The sequence below is a fragment of the Patagioenas fasciata genome, chromosome Z (assembly GCF_037038585.1).
Source record: "Patagioenas fasciata isolate bPatFas1 chromosome Z, bPatFas1.hap1, whole genome shotgun sequence".
Classification (NCBI taxonomy): domain Eukaryota; kingdom Metazoa; phylum Chordata; class Aves; order Columbiformes; family Columbidae; genus Patagioenas; species Patagioenas fasciata.
This window is the reverse complement of record NC_092560.1, coordinates 85,504,535-85,531,220: the sequence shown is the minus strand read 5'-3', so window position 1 is coordinate 85,531,220 and position 26,686 is coordinate 85,504,535. Positions and strand designations below refer to the sequence as shown.

Sequence of the window (26,686 nt, the reverse complement as noted above, 5' to 3'; positions counted from 1 at the left end):
AATCACTCTGGAAATTGTGTATCAGATACATTTGTTTGCTTTCCCTGGTCATCCTCGTTCTCAGTTTGGCCTGTTGGCAGATGCTCTTTGTCCCGTCTCTTACCGCACGCGGTGGTCACGAGGCGCCCGTCCCCGTCGCTGCGGGTGCGCTGGCCTCGCCGCTCACCTCCCAGCACTTGTGTGTCGATGTGCGCTGTCAACTGTACAACAAATGGGTAATCACTATGCAGAATGGTGTTTTGTATACAGTGAACAGATAATAAAAGTTAAATTTTCACAGCCATTATTAACACCTTTGTTTACTTTCCCTGCGCGCTGTGCTGCACGCAGCGTGACAGCGGGCGGAGGTTCCCGTGTCTGAGGCCCCGCTGTGCTGGCAGCAGGGCCGGAGGTTTGGGCGGCTCTGGGTGCGGGGTGGGCGCAGCCTCGCCCCCCGCGTCCCCCTCTGGGGAGAGACGATAACCTCGCAGTCTCAGCTCTGGCATTAGCGAGTGAGCGATGGACTTGTGATAACAGAATGGTGAACGGCAAAGCCTGATCCAAGCCCCGCTTAGTCCGCCAGGCCCCCGAGCCGGGTTCAAATGCCACGGTCCAGCCCTCGCAGGCAGAGAAATTGGATTGACCCGTTCTGAAAGCCTTGCTCGACCTCCTTCGCGGGAACGACGCAAACAATGACACAAGCCCGACACGCAGGAAATGGCTTGGCTTCAGATAAGGCAAAAATTGACATTTTGCACTTCATGTGTGCAAACAATAATGGAGGCAGCAAAGTCATCATCTCTCTGCTTACTACATTTTGTTCTTATTTCTTACAGCTGTCCAAAATGTCTTACATAATTAAAACCAACTGGAGTTTGTGATACATCAAAATTCTAACTACACCTTTTGTACCTTATATACAGCATAGTTTGAGCATCTTCAGCTCTGGCAGACAGGTGAGTTTAACAGGAAATATCCCATCAGCAGATGCTACTACCTAGTTATCTTTGTTCGGTCTGGGAATAAAGGGAGGGGTAAGGCACAAAAACATGTTTTCTTTTAGGGCCACCATCTGCTAATTTGAGAAGCTGCTGTCACTGATGACACAGTATCACTTGTATATGTAAAAATATTACCCATGTCATTCTCAGGACAGCTATGATTATATATTAACTTTATTCTCACCGACTGGCACCAAGACCTTCCATACCGATTTCCACTGGCACTGAAACAAAAGCGGGGGGCCAGCAAATGTCTGACCCGGCTGTGAGGGGCGCTGGGGAAGCCCCTGCCGCCTGCCCTGTGCGGCTGCGGTGCCCGCGCTCCGGACACGGCCGCTTCTGTCAGCTCTCGCCTGGAGCCGGGGCGGCGGGTGCCACCTTGAGTCCCAGCGCTGTCTTCTCCAGATGGGGAATGCACAGCCAGCAAAGGCCAAGGGCATGAAATCCAAAATGCCAAACCAAAAGACCAAATGAATCTCAAGCTGTTATTTTTGGAGAGTTCTTGATGAGCCTGTCATGCTCCTCTGTTCCCATCACTCACCAGAAACAGGATCACTCTCAGAAGTTTAATGCTGCATTAACAACGGCTTCTCGCATTTAAATTACCCCATTACTGCGGCGTGGGGAGGGAAAGCGGCAGAGCCTACTGGCCTTTCTGAAGCGTGTCAACCCTTCCTTTGCCAGAGGAGCACGAGCTTATTTTGATTACCTGAAAACCTTTCCTCCAAAGCTATTCAGCATCCAAACCCAAACAACCAACACGTAAGTAACCTAACCTAGCAGATACTCCAAGCAAAAAGTATTATCCCTAAACAACTGCGCTTCAGGAAAAAAAACAAGGCTTCGGTTCAGAACGGGCATCCCAAGGCAAAGAGAGCTTTAACAGATGCCCACGTTTAGTCATGTGTTTTAATCCCACTGATTTCACGGGGATTTAAATTTTGGCTGAATTTATGCATGCTGAACTTTTAAAGTGCTTTACTGGATCTGGGCCAAAGCAAACGGCTGCCTCCTGCAGCCTGTCCTTGAGAACCAGCATATTTCACCCTCCACACCAATGACGGATACAGTTACAGGGGTTTCTAAAGGCAGGGATACAGTAAGAAATGCCTTCCCGTCAGCATCCCCTGTGCAAGCAGGGCTCAGAACAGGGTTTCCTCCACAGGCCCTACTGCCACAGGCAGCGTTTGTCACACAACGTGCACACGTCCCTCTCCGGTCTCTACATCTGTGATGTTCCCTTTCCCATGTTCAAATAACTTACAGTTCGAGTGCAGATCCTCCAAAGCCATCAGCTCCCAGGAGACACCAGGTGCTCCCGCGGCGCTGCTGCTCCGGGCCGTCCCACGCCGCGCCGGCCCTGCCAACACACAGCCAACACTCAGCGAGCTCTCGACCCTGCGCGCTTCCTAATGGGATTCCTTCTCTAGCACATTTGTCACGGAAACTGAGTATTACTGAACTCATTTGGATCCCTTTGTGAGGTGACGGCGGAGGGCCACTTTGGTCCAGCCAGCAGTACAGCGGAGACATTAGAAGCTAGAAGGCAAAAAACCCCAAAAACCCTTCTAAGTGCACAGTTTGGGAAACCTGTACAGGCCCAGGGCACAGACAGGTTTAACTGGAGCTGAAGCTCACGATTCAGATTGCCCCTTCTTTTTTCTTAATGAAACTATTTTATTATACACCTTGTTTGAATACAGATTGGGGGGTTTAAACTGGGAAGAGCAGAATATAGTAACTACATATGCAGATATATAATTTTGTGAGCAACAGTTTATTATACAGTAAGAAACAGAATAAGCTTTCATACAAATTAGAAAACTGTGACAAAGTATCAGCTAAATATTACCGTACTAGGTCATGTCTCTCACCACATTTCTGAGTCAATTACACAGAATAATTAATGCACAGGCACACCTCACCCATCAATAAGTATTTCACTATTTAATACTCTCCAAAGGAGAAAGTCAGACACTCTAGCTCATTGCAGATCACTTCAAGCATGGCTGTCATCTGGAAATAGCTGCATTAAAACCCACGGACATACCTCCACCTTTCAGCACAGACCAGCCTGAAGACAAGAGATGCTAACACTGCCTGCGCCCGGCCACCGCGTCCTGCGCCCGGCCACCGCGTCCTGCGCCCGGCCACCGCGTCCTGCGCCCGGCCACCGTGTCCTGCGCCCGGCCACCGCGTCCCGTGCACAGCCACGTCCTGCGCCCGGCCACCGCGTCCCGTGCGCAGCCACGTCCTGCGCCCGGCCACCGCGTCCCGTGCGCAGCCACGTCCTGCGCCCGGCCACCGCGTCCCGCCGGATCCCACCAGCACGCCGCACCCTCAGTGAGGGTTCTAACGGGTTTATCCACCGCAGCAAGGATTCAGTTATTCTAGTTTTTGCTACCTGCTTAATGAAAACTGCTACAATAATTTCTCTAAAGTAAAACAAATGACTTGATGACAGGGATGTTAATGAAAGCAATACTGCTTATCAGTATTACCAAGGCAGAAGCAAGTACAATACTTTGCTTGCTATGAACAGGCACTTTCCCCCCTATTTCTGTTTAGTGTTCTTCCAGAACATGAAAAGACCACCTTTCCAGAAATCAGACTGGTGAAAATCTCAGGTGTGTTACTTAAAAGAAACATTATCCTAATAAAAACAACCCAGCACAGTATGAATTGTGACTTCGCTCCCTCTGATAATTCGTAGTTCTCTTGAAAAATTTTTAAAAAAGAAGAAAAAACAAAAGGAAAAAGAAAAGTGGCGATGTTTGTTTACTGACTGAGCTCAGGCCTGGCTCCTGCGCAGCTCCTGCGCGGCTCCTCGCCCGCTGCCAGCTCTCCCGCCACTGCGCGCTGACCACGGCACAGAGCGCGGTCCGGGCCGGTGTTCAGCAGCATCCAGGGACTGGGATGTCAGAGCCTGGTCCCAACACATACACGAGGAGGGAAAGAAACTGAGGCTTCCAGGAGGCACACTCTGAACACTGCAGTGTTAAAACACGAGATACTCACTTCTGTAAAAGCTCCCCCTTTGCTCATTCACTTACATTTTCAACAGGAGGCTGTTACAACATATATAAACACCTAATTTTAATACAGTTATATAAAAAGAAATCCCTGCATATTGAACAACTGAAACTGAAAGATGGAAGAAAGAAAGGTACATTTACCATTTTGGAGCTAATGGATTTTTTAAAATCATGTTAAATTGTAGAGGACATGAAAGTTCATCTTCCTGCTTAATTCTGTCAACATTTTCTCCTCTGACAGCTACACATGTTTATCTTGGTTCTGTACAGGACAAGCCCTTCCTCTCTGAAAACAGAAGATTTATGAAAAATAGATTTACAGTCAATCTTGTAACTCCCGTGGGTGCTGGAGAAGCAGCTGGAAGGATCCAAGGCTTAACTATCTCAAGAGAAACCACCACAGCCAGGATTTTCTGCAGTCATCCCCTAACACCTCCCTCCCAGAAATTCATGATTGCCGGAGCTCGTTAGTTGGACCGCCAGAGAATGGAATGGGAAACGCTGGGTTCGGGTATTTCCCTGTAACAAACGTCAACTGGTAGGAGAAAAACATAAAAACCATGCCTTTTTCACTCCTAAATCTCTCAGTCCAGTTTTGTCTCTCTGCATCTGAAAAGTTTTGGTCGTGATCTCATTCCTGGTCCCACCTCCAGACCACCCAGTCCCTCTGTCCGGAAGCCCCGAACTCCAGCAGACAGACAGACAGACAGACAGCGCGGCAGGTCCCCTGCTCAGGGCGATGCCCCAACACGTCACGGCTGCTGCTGCTCAGGGAACCTGAGGCTGCTGGAGAGAAGGAATTCCAGTTCGACAGTGTCATCAGTGGTCTCCACTGGTACGTTACTCTTTCCCACAGGGCAGGAGTAATTCTGCACTTCATGTCTGGTAGCCAATATCCTTGAAGTCCCACTGCAAGAACATGCCTCCAGCTGTCTGAAGTTGCCCGAGCACATACGGGTTGGATGGTAAACGCCTGGACAGGAATTTGGTTGGCAATGAGTAGGGATGTAGTATTGACTTGCCACTGGACTTGATTCCATCTGATTATGAAAAGGATTATTAGCCACGCAACAGGTCTGGAGGCAGTTCTTGTTTTTGAATCCATGATGAAGGCCTAATTTAGCAATAAGGGGCTTCCCAACATTAACTTCCTTTCTTTCATCCATTGTATCTTCTATTCCAGGATACTCATAGTGCAAGCAAACAGTGAAGATCAAGTGTTCCTGCGAAAGAGGAAAGGTGGAGGAGGAAGAGATGGGGAAAAAAAGTTACACTTCCACCCCAAATGAACAATACAGGAAACACTTAAAGAGGCACAGTGTACTGGAGAAGGAGGCTAACCTTTGCAGAAGCCACACGCGTCACAGGCAAGGCTTGTTTACCGAGGGCATCTTTCAGTTAATTCTTGCTGACCTGAGTGTCTTTATTTCTAGAAGCACTTGTATTACACCAGCTGCCAAAAGGGCTGAAGAGATACCCAGTGACGTCCAGCACCAGATTTTCATGGCGCAAAGATACAGAGATCAACTTAACAGTGCCACAGTATGTTCAAGTGAGAACCTTTCAAAACTGCGTGCCCAACAGCACAGGTTGGAACGCAAGGAGATGGTACGCAGCATTTTCATCTCCTACAAATAACCTTGCAAGATGCAGCTCTGCTTCAGGTCACATTCTGCATGTACCACAGGGCACAGGAACATCCCCACAGTGCACAACAGAAGATCTTCGCAAAAATAATCACCTTGCCAAAGTTCAGTACGGGCCTAGAAAATACGCAGTGCCTTGCACGATGCTATCGGGATTGCACATGCATCGATTCCCTGGCTTTTGTTTTTCAGCTAAGAAACTAAAGTCAATAAATTAGGCTATTAGCCATTTTTTCCCTCCAAAGAACATGTCACTTAGAGTGCAGACAATACAGAGCTACCTCAACAGAACTGCAAAGCAACATGATTAATCTAAAGTATCTGTAAAAACTTGTGAAGAATACCAGATATTAACCCTTAGTTTCTGCAGTGAACTTAGCCTGGTGTAGAGGCAGTGCTTGGGGAGGTCCTTGGACACTAGATAGCTCCCAGTTTCCTCAGGAGTTCCTTTGTTGGCCTCTTTAGGATCCACATCCAGGTCCTGTTGCAAGAAAGAAATGAGAACTTAGTTGAAGGTACAGAATCTGTACATCATAAAACAGCCGTATTTCTTTTTATAAATTCAGGACTTTCTTCTTAAAAGAAAAGAGAACACCGGTCTTGGATTACTTGCGAAGCTGCAGAACCCTCTGTCCATGGCAGGCAGAGGGGTCACATTTGGGCAGGTCACCCTCCTCTGCCCGTGGTTCCTGCCAAACTTGCTGTGCTTGCTTCAGCGTTGCTTTTTTGTTACCTAACTTCTACTATGAAGGACAGTACCTAACACTTATTCTGTGGGCTAAAAATACATGTAGTTATTATGCACATTAACTCAAATATTTTATTCATAAAGCATCACAAATGTCCTGTTTGTTCTACCTAAGAATGTTTTCTGCCCCACGTCCTCTTTCATAAACATCAAAAAAGAAAGTTTTTTGCCCCGAGGAGCTTTCTGGTTCAGTCTTATCCTTCTCTTTACTGTGACTGGCTGAGTAACATCAATGTAACAGGACAGGACCACTCAGGTGCAAAGAACTGTAGAACTAAAGCCTAAGAAAGCTTGTCTTGCAAGGCAGACGTGTCCTCAGCTCACCCAGGAGCTACAGACATTCAACTTCCTTACTTAAATGTAACAAATAATTAACACTGGACAAAGAAAAACAAAGGAGACTTTGAAAAAGATGTTCCCAGATTAATTTTTATGGATTTTCATCTATCTTAAAAATATGCCTTTTAAAAGCTAGTAAATGTGTGCATCTGTTCAGACACACACACGCAGACCCGTTTTCCCCAAAGATGCAGTTGGACAGCGGCAGACCAGAGATCACCAGGCAGCAGCGGGAAGCACTTACAAGCACGAAGTCTGTGACGTAGGCTCTGCAAACCGCTATTTCAGGTGGCTTCTTCACTATGCGCGTGTAGATTATCATGACGTTGGAAAACTCAGCTGCGAACCCCAACTGAATCTGAACACCACATCTGAATTCAAGATACATACTTTCTGGAAGCTCTGCAAATAAATAACGTATCGTCACATTCTAAATAAAACATAGCATTTGCATTGTCTCTTTGTTTTTATTTTGGTTTTAAACTCAGAAGTTTTGGAAGCACGGATCTCTTCCTCCCGCCCCGTGTTCGCCCCGCAGCGGCCCAGCTCCGACGCCGGCCGGGCAGCAGCGCTGTCTGCCAGATCCACGCGCTGCCAGAGAGAGACGGCTCCATCCCTGCTCAGACAGCAAGGCCGCGTTACCGTAACTAAGACATGGCTTACTGACACAAGAGTTTGTTCCGTACCCGTAATCAAACCAGGAGCGGTGATACGGTATATATCCAACATATAGGAGACTCAGCTATAGCATGATAAGAACCTTTGGGTTTGACTGCAGAACCAGTTTCACGTTCAGTTTTTCCTTTCACAACCTACGCACACATTCACAAAGCCCAGCCTGCAGTGCTTGTCTTCTTTCTCAGCCCACAGGAACATACCCTAAAGTGCTCAAGGATCAATTCACCATTCTGTGTGTGTATGCTTTGTACTGAATCTTCTGCTCCCACTGAAATGGGTTATTTATCGTTATCGTAGACAGAGCTTTATACAAATATAGAGGCTACTCTTTTCCCAAATTCCAAAGACGTTCTCTTCTATGCATGGCTTAACACAAATAAATCATAATGTCTTTATAATTTTTGTTTTGCATTTCAAACAAGTAACAAACAAGAATTGAGGGTCTGACTCCACGAATAAAAATACACATCTGTGAAAGGGTCTGCCTGCAGGACCAGTTAGGTCTGAAAATGCCGCCTCTGACCCTCTGCCCAATCCGTCAAAGAAATCTCAAAATACACTCCAGCATATTTAGGTGAAAAACATAAAAAGGTTTCAAATCTCAGCACCCTTCTTAAAAGAATCCCAGAAAGCCTGGAACTGACCTCACTCTAGGTTTGGTGTTCTTGGTTGTATACATTGAAAACCTTTCATCATGCCCTTTCACCATACAGTTCACCTGGCTATTCTAGGTGATGACTTTAGAAGGGGATTAACGATGGCTCAGAAGTGTCATTGTCAGACACAAACGGACTCTTAGAAGACTATCCCTGCAGGCACACATCATGTAAGCCTCCCCTTCAGCCTCTGAGAGGTCTCAAAGATACTCAGGGTGAACTCTGCATGTCACCTTGTTCATTATAATTCAGATTAACTTGAATTTCTTCCACTGCCATTCAGTATCGCAACCCGCAGGCCAGAGATTATTTTTCCCATGGTACCAGCGGGATCACCCCACAACCAGACTGTACGTACCGTGAGCTTTGGCCCACTGCAGGTTGCGTGCCAGAGACTCTGCAGAAGACGCGGTTTGTTGGATGGGATCAGTCAATGCCCTTTTCTCAGACAGGCTGCTGCGGATCTCCAGAGCTTGTTTGCCTTTGGTAAGGTGACACTTGCCCATATCTAAAAACAAGATGTAAATGTTTTCTTTCAAAATCAATGTTTGCACAGAAGCAGTACGTTTCCCTCAACCGTCTTCACTTTAGCACTTCTCCTATCAATTAGGAAAGACAATTACTGAACCAGGCATATTAAAATAGTGGATTGCCCTTTATGGTATCCTTACACCCTCTGACAGAGAGCAAATAATTATCATCACTAGAGCACTCTTTGAAGTAGGCAGGACTCAATTGTTAAAATGAATGTGGAAATGACTGGATTACCATTAGCAGCTAATACCACAAGACAAGAGTAATATCTGTGGATGGACAACTCAAAGCTCCATCCAGAAAGACACTCAGAACAAATATGGTTCACTAATAAGAAGAGCATAAAATTGATCACTAGTAAAGCAGCTCACATCCCTTTATAATGTCATGATCTTTGTTAATGTGCTGCTCAGTAGCACCTGCTTCTCGATAAAAGCTGCTGCTTTAACAAAATGCAACAAGAAAGAGCTTAAAGTAGTTTAACACATTCACCATTAGATAAATGACATTTAAGCAAAAAGGTTTCTAGTAATGCAGGCTGAGAAGACTCAGTGCAGTGAGTTGGAGTTCACCTTCTGCAACCTCATCGAGCAGTACAGTAATCTTCTTGTCTTCCAGCAAACGGTCCTTCAGGAACTTCATGAAGATCCCATTGGCCAGCCCTGACTGCTGAATTTCAAAAGCCTCTGCTCCCTGGCACCTAGGAGATCACCAACATCAGACGAGGAAAACACCCTGAAACATCTGCATGATTAACATCAACATGAGGACAAAAGGAGTAAAAATGAGCACAAAACGGGGGAAAGAAACCCTACAACTTGAAAACCAGGTTCTGCCTAAGGCCAACCTGCTCGTGTTCCCTTGCAAGCAGCTCATCCTGGGAAGGCTCCACTTGCGGTCAAGCCACAGACCAGAGCTGATGTCAAACTGTTCATCTGAGGAGCTTGAATTTGTCACAGAATAATTCCTTAAAGCGCAACTACTGCTATTCAACAGCTTTTCCTCTAGTGAACATGCCCTAGCAGGCGGCTTGGGCCAGGTGATCTCGAGTTCCCTTCCCACCCCAGTGTGTAGTTCTGTGAAATACTGGCAATCACTACAAACGCATCTCCACAGTCACTTACACTGTGGAATGACTCAAAGAGCGACGTAAAAGAGAGAGTATGAGGACACGGACACGGATATAAATTAGCGGTCCTTTAACACCACGGTTACTGCTCTTCTGTAACAGCTTAGTTATACAATCTCAGTGGCCACTTCTGGCTTGAAACCCCCTGTGGTGCAGCAAGAGAAAAACTTCCTTACGTTGCATATCCAAAAACGATGTTGGCTGTAACCTTCAGAGCATCTAAGATAAGAATTGTGTCATCATATTCATTTCTGCAATAAATGGAAACATAAAAAAGTACAATAATAATTGGAGAAAAAATAATGGTGACAAATCTACAGTACAGCATAGTAGTCTCTTACCAGGGAAAGAAAACAGTACTTTGTTTAGAAAAATGCGATAAACCAGTGGATCTTTAAGCTCTAAATAAAGACACAATATCTGCAGCATAAAAGCAGTCCACAGAATCCACGTCCTTAAAGAGTTCTGAAATATGCACTTCACCTGGGCCCTCCTGCCAAATTAACATGTCTGTGATCATATGGGTTCTGCTTCCTCCCTGTAACCATGAAGATGGGTAACAATGCAAGGGGAAAGGGTAACTTGTCTTCTTTAAGATGCCTAATTTCACTTCTATCTAATAAGACTGACACTTTGTAACTTTTACACAACAACAACAAAAGAAGAAATAAACGTAAATCAAACCAAGAGGCAAGCATCTGCCCACCGAATCAGTGTCTAATCACCAGCTTCCCATTTCCACCCACGACCAAAGGCAAACTCAGTGTGAATGAACCCCGCTGACTTCCAAAGCTCCCGCGTGCAGGCCGCGAATCCTCAGAACTCCGAGCTTCCAAGGGCAGCGGATTCTCGGCCAGACCAGACATCTCGCCTCAGCACGAAGTCCAGCTTTCCTCAACATCCCTGATATCCTCCCCAAGTGGCTCTTTGGTTTTATTTGTTTTTAAAATAGGCTCCATTTTAATCTGTCGCTGCAGTGAATAAACTGAACTTCACAGTGGCTTCCCAAAAGTACTGTCATTATACCCTCTCCTTCTATTGGAAGCAAAAACATCCTGCAAACATGTAATGTCAGTTCTCACTGGTCAAGAATTATGAGATGATACCTTTTCCGACACATATCCAGCAGGAACACATTGAGTCCCGTCTCTTTCGCTTGCATTAGTTTCAGGATATTCTGCACACACAGACAGTTTGCAGATCGGTAGGGGTTTGGAGCATCGACAGGAACCATGAAGCTGTTTCCATAGTTTTCGTAGCCGTGGCCAGCGTAGTATAACAAACCTGGGAGTTCAAAACATGTGTGACTGGAAACACAGTTGGAGAGCACATTGGAACATCTCTGTAAACACCAGCACCGTCACGGACGCCACGCACTACGTCCGCACTACGTGTCTGCGGGAGATGAAGATCATTCAAGCTACTCCACACAGCTTTTTTCATATCGGTACATCTTTGCTAATACAGGAAGGAAGGGGAGGCAGGGAACGACGTGAACAACAACTTCACAATACACAGACACATCAGGTTACCAAAAAATCACTCATGCAATAGAATCAATTAGATATGTGCATCAAAACCACAAAGTTAAATTCTCTGAAAACAGAGAGAGTGATGATCTCTAACAGAAACAATCTTATATATGAGAAATAATCTCACGTATGAGATAAAAGCCATCCACATGCAGAAGGAAATGTGGCAGCTGTAAAACATCCTCTCCACATGCGCAGTTACAAAGCTCCGAGTGCAGTGAGTCACTGTAGATTTCACAGCTAGAGAAAATAACGCTGAGCGCTTTGGATGGATTGCTTTCCCTTTTTTTCTAATGGGATGCTGTTATCTTTAAAATTATTCTCCTTTACTTATTTTTTTTACTTGCCATTAATCATTGGCAATTCTTAAAAGTACTTTAACTAGGAAAACTGAGAGGAGAACCTTGCTTGCACAGTGAGAGCATTTGTCAAGCTTTTAGCTTTACTCTTTCCTCTGTACAGTTTATCCATTTGCCTGTTCCCAGTGCTGGTCTTGCTTATCTATGGCAAGTTCCATCTTCTAAAGATAATCTTTATTCATCTATACAAAGCAGTCTATGGGTCAGATCCCCAGTTAGCATACAGGGCTGCGGCTGAATCAAAGTCAACAGAGAAATGAGCATCTATGTAACTGGAGATATGGTCTTCTTACGGCATTACTCACTAAAAATAGCTACGAAGCCTGTCACTACAAAACTTGAATTTTCAGAAAAAAACCAAAATAAGCCTCACCCTGACATACTAAAAAGATCTACATTTAAATCAGCCCATGTAGGCCGTTATTTTTACCTTTTTGTTACAGACAGCTCTGAAAAAATGAGAACACTTTCTCCACACAGCCCTGCCCCTTCTGTGGAGAACACCCAGACCTAGCTGCAGCCCTCCAAACTACCCCAGGGCTCTTGTTCGCTTGTGAGCTCCCAGGTCATTGGCAACCGTGTCAGGCCCTCGCAAGCCCCTGCGTTCATCAGCAGCGCTCCCGCTCCTCACGGCAAACAGGTGGAGCAGCCAGCGGGTGCCACAGGGACGCGCGGGACGTGCTCCCCGAGGACAGGGAGCACAGCGCTTGTTCGGCCGCCAGAGCCCTGCGAAACCGCAACAGCTTTATTCAGTTAAACGTTAGATTTCTAAAGGGCACGGAATGTAAAGTACATGATTAAAAACCTGAACAAATAAAGGGACTACTGGACTATTTAGAAGATTCCGGTGGTTACCCAAGACCAGGTGGTTTCAAGAGAGTTAAAAGGAAGTTAAGCGGCAAGCACATGACTGCATCTCAGGTACTGGGTTAAAGGGAAACGCTTACATCTGATTTCCACAGAGTCTGGATCTGGACATAAATCAAGGTTCTATTGGAGATTATATGGATCTCCAAGTGTATGTTAGATAAGTAACTGGACTGATGGAATGGAAGAAGTATCTTTCATGTAAAGTACAATTTATCAGAGTATTTCCTCAATGAACACAAATATCTCAGAAATTACAACATCTGTTTTATACCCTTGGCAGATGACTGTGCTATGCTTATCCTACGAGTACCTGCAACGGTTAATATGTTGAGCTCACGATCAGAAATAAATCTGTGCATACCCAGAGTAAGCACAGTAAACATGTTTGGAGGGCCTCATTAGACACTTCGACACAACAGTTCTAAGCAGGCTCAAGTTCCTCACAGACGTCAGCGTTTAAATGATATCTGCTGCACTCTCTGCTTTCTCTCTCTCTCTTGTTTTCAATAAAGTAGCCTAACTATTTTTAGCCTTTAAAAATACAGGTCTATGCCTTTACCCTTTGGGGCATACAATCTTAATCGCACCCTACATTTACACCAACATAAACTAAGACATTAGAGGAGACAATCATCATCGGTTTGTTCACTACACCTGCTGTTAAGGAACAGTATTTGAAATGCCACTTTCCTGGCAGTAAGCAAGAATTACACAACGTCGTATCAGGCATCACGAATATGTGTAACAAGGGCGAAACAGAAGCCGCCGCTGTGCCTCTCCTGTTTGGAGCTATGCCCACTAAAAACGCAATAAATCATCATCTGTTTGTGCACTGACAGCATCTTTTATATACTTTAAGCCATTTATAGACACTATCCAGAAAGAATAAAGCGACCATTTAAATTGAAGCAGTTATTGCCAAATACTACTAGAAGAATGCTCTGCTTACCTTTCAGAAACATCAACTTGCTGGGGAAATACAACTGCAAAAATATGTTATGAAAGCCTTACAAGGGCTTCCATAAGCCTTTCGGTACTTTAGTTTCTAAATTCGTGTCAACAATTATAGAAAAAACTCAAAAGGTGCAAGAACCTAAAACCTCACTCAAATATATAAGCACATCTGTTCCCCAGGGAATTAAAAAAGAAAACCGCTATCATAAAGTCCATTAAACTTTAGTGCCATAATTAGTCTTCATGTCATGCAAGTTTTGGCTCTGACATAAATGCCCAAATGTCAGATCAACCAGTTCTGCACAGACAGAGCATCAGGTAACACACCATCAAAAGTCATTCTAAGAAATAATCTGACTTTGTGTTCCAAAAAAGAATCAAATAATGTTTTCTCGGGTGGGTGTTACAATAGGAATTCTGCATTTTAAACAGGGCAACTGGCAGAACTTTTTGGTCTCTGTTCTAAATAACTTCTTGAGTCATTTATGCAATCTCAGCTTTTAGAAAAATGACGAAAATAGTGGCAGTCAGCAGCCAACACCTCACAGTCCACAGAAGAACTTTTCCTCCACGCCGAGCCAGGTCATCCTGGGCTTTTTCCACCCGGGACGGGAAGGGTTTTGCTCTGTGTTCAATTCCTCCACGCCCTCCCCTGGCCAGTACAGCCACCAGTTCTGTCCTGTGCGGTGTCTCTCGAAGTCAAGTTCATGCAAGACAAGGAATCCCAATACATGAGTAATCACCTAAGAATCACTGCATACCCGTAGCAGCAAAGCACACCAGATCCAACGCGTTAGTCGTTATCCCAGCAAGGGCCCTCCTGTGCAGCATGTGGAACAGAGCTTAAAATTATTACAAATATTGTTACAGGTGTCTTACGAATGAATGTGTGACTCAACAAAAACTTATAGAAAAAAGATAAACGTGTTAAACACACATCTTCTAGTACACATACTTGGCTTCATTTGTCCTCCCGTAACTAAAACCAACGCTGACGAGACGCTGCAGCACAACCAGAGCATTTTGCAGCCATCAGCAGACGACGGGATGAACAGCAGGGTCCCACCAGAAAGCCCAGAACATCTACATGCGGTCCTTAGGGCTGCTCCGCAGCAGAGCACAACCGAGCAGCCCATGTGTGCCACGGGTCTGGCCTCCCCACACCATTGACCTACGGGCACGGGAAGGAGGGGGACAAGAGGAGTTTACGAAGGGGTTCAAGAGGCCTCCTAAAGGAACAAGGGCTGCTGCTCCAGGCTGCAGCTCATCTTCTCAGCCTCGGTTACACAGCTTCCAGCTACTCTGCTGCCTGCTTGTTCTCATAACACATTAATACAGGTCACACAACAGACTGTTCTTGCTCTTGCCTAACAGACTCCTGCAAATGAGTGCTAACGACCTCTAAGTACAGACGTGCATCTTCTGCGGTGCGTGTTGTCAAGTACGCTCTGCAGATGCAGCAGCTTCTAGCAGATAAACACATCAGTGCTGTCAAACAGGGAAGTGCACTGCAGTGTTAGCAGTGGTTAAAGAAAAAACTTCAAACATTTCATCTGCTGTAAGAATAAAAAATAACATTTTAACCAAAGGCGAGGATATGCTGGTGGGTGTTTTTACCTACTTCTCCAATTCTACATATGTGCTATTTGCCATGAAGTTCGTTTGGCTGTCACATATATTGAGCTGGCAGAGGTAAATAGTGGATGTTTGTGTACTTCATACATCGCCAAGCTGACCTACTTCGGAAGGGGGATCACGTGTTCTTACCATATACTCCTTTGTCCAGAAGAAGTAAAAATTCATCCACTGCATTTCGCATCTCAGACTCGGTAAGATCCAGCAAAGAAACAACTTTGAAATCCAGCTGTCTTAGCAGATTGGTCAGTTCATAGACATCTACCATCGGAGCCTTCAGCTGGGGGTGATTCCAGTAGCTCATATTTCCTATTAACAGAGCTACCTTGTCTGTTGCTGCAAAGATAAAGGAAAATCAAAACCATAGCACCTTTATATACTCCATGTGTTCAATATCTTTAAATTCAATTTCTTCTAAACTGAAAACAGTACCCGATTTCACTTCAGGCACAACACTGTATGATTTTCAGGGTCATCCAACACCAACAATAGAGTTCAATTCTCTTCTCATCCAAAAAACCAGTTCAGTGCGGTCTGACAGTCAGCATATCTGAACTGTGACGCATCTCAGACCGAACAACCTGTCACTAGGAACATCTCCCATTTCTTTCATTTTTCTGAAAGAACCGACAATTACTGAATTCCCCCATGCAAGAAGAAATATAACAAGTTGCCAAAGCTATGGTCAGTATACCTTCTCAAAAACCCTCAAATTTTCTTATGTTTCTTAAAAAACCACCACACTGTTGAAGTATTCAAAGCAAGGGAGTGACACGCTGGCTAAGGCCATGGCCAGAGGAATGCGAAACAGTAAACTGAAACAGATGAGAGGTTGTAGACGCTCCCCGGAGTCACTAAAAATACTGGTGCCGTCACCACGGTTTACTGCTGAAAGGGCATGCAAGCATTATAAAGCACTACAAAAATATACACGAGCCTCACTCCCTGCAGCTACTTACATGCATTATTACTGCACTAGCAGTGGCAGACGCGGCAACATTCAGAAGCAGCAAAATCTATTCCCTAGATATGAAATACATACAACAAATAAATACAAAACTACTTACCAACAGGTCTGTGATTTGACCGTTCTAGCAGGTCTGCTTGGAACAGATTGAAAGAGCAGATTGTCAGTAACTAGCCACAGTTGCCAATGGCAGAAAATGAACCACGTGTTCCATACGCCATAGTCTACCGGTGCTGCTTTGCCTAACAAGTTACTGGTTTAGGACAAAACAAGGGTTCTTTTTTTGTTTGTTTTGGTGAGGTTTTGGGTGTTGTTCTGTTGTTGTTTACCTGATTTCCTTCACCCTCTTCCAGCAAACAGCCTACTAGGATGTGAATAGCTACTTCTATTAATTAAGAAATCATAGATGCTTACAGTATAACTTTGAATCTCACAAACTGCACACCAGCATGTTCAGCAACATTCGAAACAGATCATCCTCTCCAAATGAAACTCAGATGTGCAAGACGGGGGATGCTTAGCAGGGATGACCATCTGTACGTGAAAACTCTTTTACTTTGGACGTTGCAGAGGGTTGCAGAGCCGATGCTGAACCCAGAGGAACAGGCGAGTGACACGCCAAGGTCACACACTGGATAACGTGTTACACACCGTGACAGCACCACTTCAGTGACTACAGCTAAGTCTTGGCAAAAGTAAACGTATCTGTGATGTCTAACCCAGGAAATTGGATGAGCTTCATGACCAGAGATTTTGGGAACATTGGATCAGGGATAACCCCTTATGGAGCACTACTCTAGATCTATGTTTCTCGAATAAAAATCAAACGGGCTTCAAATCACATTAGCTCACTCCAGCATGAATTTAAGAAATGTATCAACTCAATATATCATGGGTGACAGTCAGAGACACCTACATCTTTTCACCTTCACCACCTAAAAGAGCAGCAACATACTAGAACTTAAGAGTCCAAAGCAGCCAGAGACAAGAAAGCTAATTTCTTCTGTACAAGTATACGTACAGTATAAAAGACAAGCTTTGTGTGATTTTACAAAGATAACAGCAGCCCTATGATTTACTATCTTCTTCAAGTTAATTTATTGGAATCAGAAAGCTGTGCTGCTCTTAACATGATATATGTCAATATTAAATCCCCAGTTATAAATACATCCAAATAATGTAAACTATATATTGCAACCCAACTAAGCTTCAGTGATTTGTAACATAAAATGAAGATCAGAAAATAAGTCTGCCAAAACGTAGCACTTACCTGGTTCTTGAAGATCACTCAGCTCTTCTGTGGAGAAATACACCAATAAAATCAGTTTAAACAAGAAGAAAAAATAGATTTCTATTACTAAAAACCGTAAAGTGTCATGCCATTATTCATTGAAGCTGAACGGTAGAAAACAAACTGCCTTTCTAAAATACTTTTTGCTTTGCATTTCTGTAAATTTAACTCTCAATGTTTATTCCACAAACAGAGAAGAGAAAATGCTACACCAATACACTACGCTATGCTAGACAGAGCGTTAGAACATAGTAGATCTTGAAACAAAGGGAAAACCACAGACTAAGCCTCAACCCCAGGCATGCAGGCAGCTTGAAGGAGTAAGGAACAAGACACAGGAATCACCCGTTTGAAAAAGATATTTGAAGGACTGCTGAAAAGGCAACATCCTGAGCAAGAAATCTTACTTTTCAGGGTAGTTAAATACAGGTAAGTAGGAGGTTTCTGCATCGGACCCCACCAGGTAACGCAGACACCCCCAAGCCAAAGCAGACGTGAAGGCTCGACTGGTCTCAGCAGCTGCGTCATGCAAGCGGCTGACTCGGAAACCCGGCTCGCCCGGGCTCCTAAACACCTTCAGCTCTTCTCGTGAGGATGTTGCCTCCTGACTCAGCCAAAGAAATGTCAAAATCTTTACAGATCTCTAGAAACTGTAAGCACGTGACACGAAACCAGTGCAAAAATGGACAACTCTGAATACAGTGTGTTTCAAACAGATGGACCCAATTTCAAATATATAGTGATTTCAAATTGGGTCCATCTTTTTGAAACACCCTGTATTACAGAAGAAGAAAGTAGCTTTATTTTTCACCCTTGTGCTCTAGAGCATGGTATCAAGGCAAAGAGGAGAAAAGCACATGCAGAAGGAATGTTGCATCACACACGCATGTTTTAAAATAGACTGAAGCTCCTAAGCCAGACTGCTTTCCAGCAACACATTCAGCAATCCATCACCCCGCCATTAATTTTTAGTAATTGATTCACAACCAAAGATTTACTTTACCTTCTGTGCACTCCACTGCCATAGCTTTCCTTCCTTGTGTTTTAAGGGGGGAGAAATTGGAAGACAATTGCTCTCAGTTACGAGAGTCAGCACACAAAGTGGAAGACAAGGGTCACTTCCAAGCTTTTCTGCAATTTGGCTCATTTTAAAGCAGTATAAATCATCACTGACCACAGCACTGTACAGTAATTATTACTAAAACTCAGAAGTACTAAACTAGAGTATTTCTTAGGATAGGAAAAAACTTTTCATATGAATTATGCAATAGTATTCCCAGATGTATCTGAAAGCTGTATAAACAGATCATCTCTTCAGTTTACTGTAAATACACGTACACACACTAAACCATGTTATATTCATATATTCATTTATTCTGTTTGCTATGAATAATCTCAGCTGTCCTGATTGCTGAAGGACTCACTGTAATTCGGCCTGTATCACCAACAAGAGTTAAACTGGTTTTAGTTGTCAAAAACCATGAAGAAACCAGCTTGCAATCTGCTGGTGAGCCATGTACATGCTAGCATTGCTAAAAAGTGGTAGCATTTCTATGCTGGCTACCATAAAAACTCAAAGCACTTTATAACTGATAAATCTCTCAAATTTCATTTGCTGCAAGCAAGCACAGATGTTTTAACAAAAGGATAAACTAAAAATACAGAAGGCTGTGTGCTTGGCTTAACTGAATTGATAAATTCAATTGATAAGAAGAAATTGATAAACCGATCGACTGACCAATATCAAACAGGAAAACTCCTTACCTATAATGACTTCTATCTTCTCGCTGTCTTGATCTTCCCGGTCATTGGATACATGACACCAATATGTCCCCTGATGTTCCACATCCACGGAAGTTACCTACACAAGCATCACCAGTCATGTCACCAGACCTCCAGAGAATGAGTTTCGTTTTCTTCAAGGAAGCTTCATGTGCTAAGTTAAAGGTGATTACGCATTAGTCCCCCCAGGCTGGCACTTTGCAGAAACTTACCGTGTAGATATTTTTGCTCCCATTTGCCAAGGGAAATCCATTTCTGAACCACTGGTAATGAGGAATTGGGTTTCCAACAGCTCCACATTCTAGTACCAAAGCATCCCCCACTGTCAGGTTTTGCAGCTGGGGCTGAATACATATGCGCAACTTGTTTTCAGGTAAACCAATTAAGCTCTCTTAGAAAAAAATAAAAAAGGAAGGAAAAAAGAAGAGAAGGTGAGACAACCTAACCGCATACAGACTGACTTTCCTTATGCAAGTAACACACATTGGATTGTTGGCTGATCATTTATAAAACCCACGAACACGCACTTCACAGCAAAAAGACTCAGTTTAACTCACGTGTTTCTTCCTCACAAGGGTTTATATTTCAGTAAATTGTCTTTACTATTATCTGGCTTGGTTACATGAAGTTGAAAAGATCATATTAGCAAACACATATTCTGCAACAGGCGTACCCATGGAGCCCCAGCCTTTCTTCCTTTTCCCTGGGTGTTCTGGCTTAGACTGGTTCCTCTTTCCTGGTCGGTACAATTCTAAGATTGTGATAGCCTATTAAGATCGGAAGAACTGACTGGAAGGGAGATTCAGCACTTTGCTGACTGCCAAACCTTATTCCAGACCTCAGTCCTGTTTCCCCAGAGTGCAGTTAACTCTTTCCACTCCACAGTGTCCACGTTTTCTAAAGTGTCCAGGCCTCCAGCACGCACACGTTCTGCTGGAGTTTGCTGTTTTGGCCTAGCCAAGGAAAGACTTCTTTCTAGAAAAGCAGGGAACTTCATAAGATACTCCTTTACCCAAATACCTTTATTTTCAGACTGGCAGCACATGGATGGCGAGGAAGCAGTCCTGATTGTTAGGCCAGAGCACTTGGGGCAGGCATTGAGAATAGCCCATGTGTGCTCAGTTTCCAGCAAGTTACAATCAGAGGTAAACAACAAGAGAGTTAAAGAATTGCTTTCCTGGTCCAAGAATCTTCTACGAATTAAAAGGATCTGAGACTGTGCATGTTTTCCATCTCTCTGTGCTTATCTACCACTGGGGAATTTCATTTCTCTTCTGCTTTTGTGACCAGTACAAGAACCCAACAACTGGACACTGCATTTTTAATCAGGCCTCTTTCACATCTGTGCAAGACAGCAGCAGGGACCCACGTTACTCTAACAAGCAGGAAGACAGACCTCCAGAAGAAAATGCTTTTGCCACTCACCATGAGAGGTATCCTGGACATCACGAACTTCAAGCCGTGCCCACCGACTGAACACGAAGGAAGATTCACTGTTCACTCGACAGATGTAAAAGCCAGAATCGGTTACGTTCACCGGATTCAAAACCAGCTCTGGAGAAGTACCATGGGGAATCTGAATTATAGGTGAACCAAGAAATATTTACATTTAGATTGATCTAATCGTTACAAGGATTGAACATGATAATATTTATTGCAATGTCCATAACATCAGCCTCAACTCCTTCAGGTTTTTTTTTACACACCATAAACTTACTCCATTTAAACAAATAATACCTACAACCAGGGTGGCCGTTTCTCCGTAGGCCGTGTTAAACTTCTCGGTAGGCTGAGAGACAACCAACCTTACAGTTTCCTTACCGTCACATTCCAAGATCAGCCTCCAAAGATGAAGTGGTCTGAATACAAGGGAGTATCTTATTGTTTTAGCACATTGATAGGGTCATTATGCAGTATTTCTTAAACACTATTTTTATTAGTATATATAGCAATCTTCTCTCCTTGTAAATAAGAGTAATAGTCCTTTTTTTTAAAAAAGTATCACCCCACATGACTACCTATTATTTTGATCACTTATAAAACCAAAAATCTATATTCTGTATCAACTATTACCTCTTTTTCCTGCTTGAACCACTGGTAATGCACAAATGGGTGTCCCATTGCCCAACAACACAGCTTGACGACCTGACCAGCGAGCACTGCTTGAGAGTCTGGCTGTACCACAATCTTTATACCTTTAAAAAAGAATTCACACATAGAAATGTTTTTAAGAAATACAATACCACAATTTAAATCTGCGTTTAAACTGTCCTTTGAGCAAAGAAAGTCTCTGTCATTAAATATATTTGAAAATGATTTGTTTGTACTGTGTATACACGCAGTTCCAATTAGTTATATGACTTCAATACATTCAAAATTGTCTTCCTCTACATAAAATCCATGCTTAAATTGATCAGTACTCCACAGAGTTTACTGAAGATTCGAAGTAGATCATTCAGGCAGCTCTCTACTCACTCAAGCAAATAATACTTCCAATGGCACCACAGATCCTTTGTGGGAAAGCTATTCTCAGTTTTAACAGTTTGCTCACTCCCAACTATAGAAGTTGTTAATTTTCAGATTAAGATTAAGCACAGCCTGACAGACGGATAGGTTAACGACAGCATAGTATATTTTTCGACTATTTCTCACGCAACTTTATGAGCTGATCTGCCTGATTGTGCCCCCTCCCAGCCTGCTGCACACCCCCAATCTGCTCACGGGGGGCAGAGCAAGAAACAAGAGAAGGTTTTGATGCTGTGCAAACACCATTCAGCAAAAGCTAGAACAACGGTGTCCTATCAGTACCGATTTGGTGAAAAATCAAAACCACAGAACCACGCGAGCTGCTATGAAGAAAATAAACTCCATCCTAGCTAGGCCCTGTACAAGTAGTTACAGAAAAATCACAGAAACACTGAGCAGTACAGAGGCACTTCATCACCATTTCGTTACTCTCAGAAACGAACAAGCCGATACAAAACAGGGGTGTGTACAAGATATTCAATTTTTTAAGAGGCATTTTACTTTCCCTGTTCTGGGCAAAAGTAGTTCCTTCTTTATAGTTAGTGAAAATGCATTGCAGAAGCTGAAAGCGCAGTCTGGTGCAGAAGCAACATTCCAAGTTGCTGGGGGAGTAATCCTACAGAATAGTACAAACCAGAAGCTGTGTAAAAAAAAGCTGCAAAGAGATGGTAAATATCCCAGTGAAAGGCTCACGGTTGTCACTTGCTCCCAGCCTTTTTATTACACTCTGCCAGGAGTTTTCTTTTTGTTTACTTTTCATCCCCCCCACATTTAACAGCTGAGCTGCACATCAGAACTTTTTCCTCATAGAGAATGTTTGAGGAAAGAAATGGTAACAATTTGATCAAGGGGCTGAACCCTGAACAGAAACCCATGTGGTCAACAGACCGCAACAGAGATGATGTGACATTTGGACGTTCCGCGCTCTCTCTAGCAGGGAAGCTGGCTGTATCAACTTCCTCCACACACCCTCCTACTCTGAAACAGCTACAAGATGTGAGAATTCCCTGCCTTTCTCTACAGGAACTTCCCTCTGCCCCCCAGCCCTGAAGATCGCTACCTCGCCTCCTCACTAACCGTTCCCATGCTGTCTTGCACAGCCAAAAGGAATGTGTTAAATACAGGTTTTGAGCATCATAACCGCCTAACAGTAACCAAGACAAACAGGAATGACATCATTTCCATTTCAAGGACAGAAGACCTAATCGTTCCAAAGACTTCGTTCTTTCTTTTTTTAAATCTCTCCTGATTCGCATTGCTAATATCTCTTAGGAAAGTAATTGAGAAAAACAAATTCTCTGTAAGATTAGTATTTTGCACTCCTTGGAAGCACTACAAACAAGTTCTAAGAAATCTGATTCATAATTTCTTCACAGTTCCATTTCTTTTCCTGCAACTCATCCAGCACTATACAGATACTTCCTGCAAGCACCACAGAATTTTAATGGTTCAAAAAGAAAAGCTTCTGGCTCAATTTTCTGAATGATTACAATGATACAGAAATAATTCTTCAATTTTCCCTGGAAAATGCAAAACTTGATTTTTACCTTTAGGATGGCAAACTGACATTTATGGTTCCCAGACTTTGAAACGTGCACTTACAATCTTAACTATAATCCAACTGTTACATTCTTAGCTGACACACCAGTGACATTATCAGTCATTTCTGGAAACTCAGACTCGATTGTTCACATTCAGACTGAAGTGGCTAAATTGCTGGAGCAGAGACGTGCCCGCAGAGGAAAACCACCTCTCTGCCCTCGGTTCAATCACCACAACTCGCGAGGTTGCACAAGGACTAGACCGCAACACCACAAATCACATAGTCAGCCTTTTTTCCTTCTTAGCCTGGGAGAAAGCTCTTCACATTTAATTCATTTTGTGCAAGTTCATAACATGATGAGGTTAAAAAAGGGCAGAAAAGGGACAGAGAAGTGACCCAAAGAACAAGATGCCCACGCTTTCTCACTACCAAACCCAAGATGTATTAAAATTATTATTACTACTATTTCATGTCTTTAAAGGAAGAAGATCTTCTACGGAGTTAATCAGCTGTGACAGTCAAGTGCCTAACCTCTGAGACAAACAAGTTCTGGAAGTTGGTTCTGGGAATCTATGGTTCTCTGAGATCCTCTGTATTGCTGCAAACAAAGCAACGTCCCAGCTTCTAACACACATCTCTGCCCTAAAGCTACTGAAGTAGCATCGCTGCCAGAACAGACCACCGAGCAGCACCAACACTGTACTCTCATTAACCCGTACACCCACAGGCTCACAAAGATTTCTGCCATTTTAACTGCACCAAAGCAGCTGGCAGAAAACTGTTTAACAAAGCAGAATGGTGCTATACAGGCCCTACACAAAACAATCCCCTTCCTAAAGGAACTTGAGCAACACTTAACCTCTTTTCAGTTTATTAGAACAAATGGGCAGCTGCAAATCTGTGCTCTGACTTCAAGCATCAGCCACTCCTGAACATTGAAACAAACTCACTGCAAATATCAAGACCTACCACTTCTTTTTAAGTAGTTCAAAATAATTTTTGATCTAGACTTTCTTCAGGTACCCTTTGCTTTGGTTTCTCTTGGCTGCTGTTTCTCAGTCTCTATGAAGCTACCCAGTCGTCCTTTGAGGAAGTTTAATCCATTCTATCACAGATCATAATGTTCTTCAAGAGATTAATTTATAACAAGACCCCCTCTGGTTTTGCACTGTAGCAAGAAGCACTTGGTTTGCACAGCCCTACTCGTGCGCTCCCTTGTGCTGCCTCACTTCCAGAATTTTTGTGAAGAAGCAAGAAGACTGTTAGCAGAAAATAATCTAGTTCTATCCTAGGTTAGTCTGTTTTTCTGTCCAATTTAGATCAAATATGCACCAGAACTGATACTAATTGGACCCTTCCCATTCAATTAGGGTAAGCTATGAAATGCAGTTAATGAAACCTGTAACCTGAATGGGTGGCAACACTACTTGTCTTTCTAACTTGACCGTTTCAGTTCTATAAGCATCTCTCAAAGGCACAGCTTGACACAGAGCCCGTCAGCAGAGGGGATGACAGCACCTGTGATCTCCATGCAGCCAAGTCCAAGTCTACAACAATACTGCACTAAGCCTGCTTGTCTACTTGGCTTACTTTTAATCTCAGAATCATGTGAGCCAATTACTACGATAAACATCTGAATACCAATTACTGGAATTCAAACACAACAGGTGTTTTTTACTTACTGTAGAAAATAATTACTTCAAGTGTTTCCAGCGTGAAACAGCAAGTGCAGTGAGAGCACAGTCCAGAACTGACCTGCAAGGCTTGCAGAGCCTGGCTGTGCTCCAGAACTGACCTGCGAGGCCTGCAGAGCCTGGCTGTGCTCCAGAACTGACCTGCGAGGCCTGCAGAAGCCTCCATGTGCTCCAGAACTGACCTGCGAGGCCTGCAGAACCTGGCTGTGCTCCAGAACTGACCTGCGAGGCCTGCAGAGCCTGGCTGTGCTCCAGAACTGACCTGCGAGGCCTGCAGAGCCTGGCTGTGCTCCAGAACTGACCTGCGAGGCCTGCAGAGCCTGGCTGTGCTCCAGAACTGACCTGCGAGGCTGAGGCACTGCAGAGCCTCTGTGTGCTCCAGGCCCTGCAGCAGCTCCACCAGCTCCGCCACCGTGCAGCCCCGGTCGCCCAGCAGCTTCAGGAGGCTCTGGCTGGGGCTCCCTTCTGGCTCGAGGACTTTGAGGGAACATTGCTCTAAATCCGAGGGGCTACAAAATAACATGAAAAAGACATGGCATGGAGCTTGTCAGTACTTTCTCCTCAGAAAGGAGCTGAGTTAAAAATCACTTGCAGACAAACAAAACCGTTTAAAAAGATAGAGAACGGAAATTCCTAGCTGATTTGCACATAGTTGCAGTATTTCCTTCAAGTTTCAAGAGTTCAGAGGTTATATATACAGTGAAACCTCCACAGACAGAAAGTGGTATTAGTGAGTTGCCTGCCACAAAACTGGAGACGGTTGTACTTAAAGCTTCTGACTAAATGTATCAAGACACCTTCTAATTTTCACTTTTTGAAGTCTCAGCAGAAAAACAAGTACAGGACCTTTCATTTTCAGGAGCCTAATTCAGAAACAGTAAAGGGTAAGTCAAAATCTAACTTGAAAGTCCAGGAAGACTTTGATTTTCAGCGCGGCTGCTGCAGGTGAACTGAAACACCCATCCGCGGCCGCTGCGCCATTACCTGCTCCAGGTCATCTCCAGGTATGAACATGCTTAGTTTTAAATTACGGAGTTGACTCTTCATGCACTTTCAGTCACAGCAGATTAAAATAACACAGATAATAAGGAAACGAATGCAGCTACAGAAAGGGAGTACAAGGCTATGTATTCCCGCTAAAAAGATTGTTTAGTGTTTCCTTCATTGAGTCACAGTGCCATGCAGGCTTGGAGGCGAGATACTTTATTGTGTAGACTTCATAGTGTCTTAGGGGATAATACAGAGAAACAAACACAGCGACAGGGGTTACGTTGTAGTTCTCAGGTTCTACTTCCCCATATTAATCACTACAGTCATAACGGAGAAGGGACACATCCTCATAACGTACATTCAGTGCTTCATTTGAAATGCCACCTTTTTTTGAGATACTGCCCTCTAAACCAAACCTTGAAAAGCCACAGATGTAAAACGATCAGGAAGCGATCTAGAGAATGTGACCCAGGCAGAAAGAGCTGAAGAAAATGAACGCATTTACCCTAATACAGACAAAAGCAGCGGGAGGGCACAGTCCCCAGGCGGTTTCCATGTTCCCGCCCGGACGAGCCCCGGGGAACTGAGGTGCGGCCCGCCCGCCCCGCCCCGCTCCCCTCACCTCAGCCGGACCGTGCCGCGGCTCCCCGCGCGCTGCGCCAGGTCCCGCCAGCCCCGGCCGGGCACCGCTCGGTCCAGCAGCTCGCTGAGCCGCCGCAGCAGCGGCTGCGCCAGGCGGCTGAGGGGCAGCGCTCCCGCCGCGCTCCGGCCCGGCTCCCACATCGCGGCTCCCGCCGG

General features: G+C 44.2%; 1 protein-coding gene across 6 annotated transcripts; it reads right to left on the bottom strand.

The window, feature by feature from the left end:
• Positions 1-18: 18 nt before the first annotated feature.
• Positions 19-26,686, bottom strand: LOC136115239 (mucosa-associated lymphoid tissue lymphoma translocation protein 1-like). 6 transcript variants are annotated; one of them, XM_071801943.1, is made up of 18 exons: positions 26,511-26,686; positions 25,241-25,407; positions 21,209-21,330; positions 20,561-20,711; positions 19,348-19,526; positions 19,118-19,214; positions 17,333-17,359; positions 16,163-16,198; positions 15,228-15,431; positions 14,416-14,631; positions 10,852-11,029; positions 9,922-9,996; positions 9,189-9,316; positions 8,441-8,590; positions 6,993-7,150; positions 6,017-6,142; positions 2,245-2,340; positions 19-200 (listed from the first exon to the last, which is right to left on the bottom strand). In XM_071801943.1, exons 1-17 carry the CDS (start codon positions 26,669-26,671, stop codon positions 2,272-2,274), a joined length of 2,244 nt encoding a protein of 747 aa, XP_071658044.1. In that variant the 5' UTR covers positions 26,672-26,686; the 3' UTR covers positions 19-200; positions 2,245-2,271. The 6 variants fall into 6 exon arrangements, with proteins under 6 accessions (XP_071658044.1, XP_065717309.1, XP_071658040.1 ...); XM_065861237.2 differs by lacking the exons at positions 19-200; positions 2,245-2,340; positions 14,416-14,631 and adding exons at positions 2,739-5,238; positions 18,357-18,389; XM_071801939.1 differs by lacking the exons at positions 19-200; positions 2,245-2,340 and adding an exon at positions 2,739-5,238.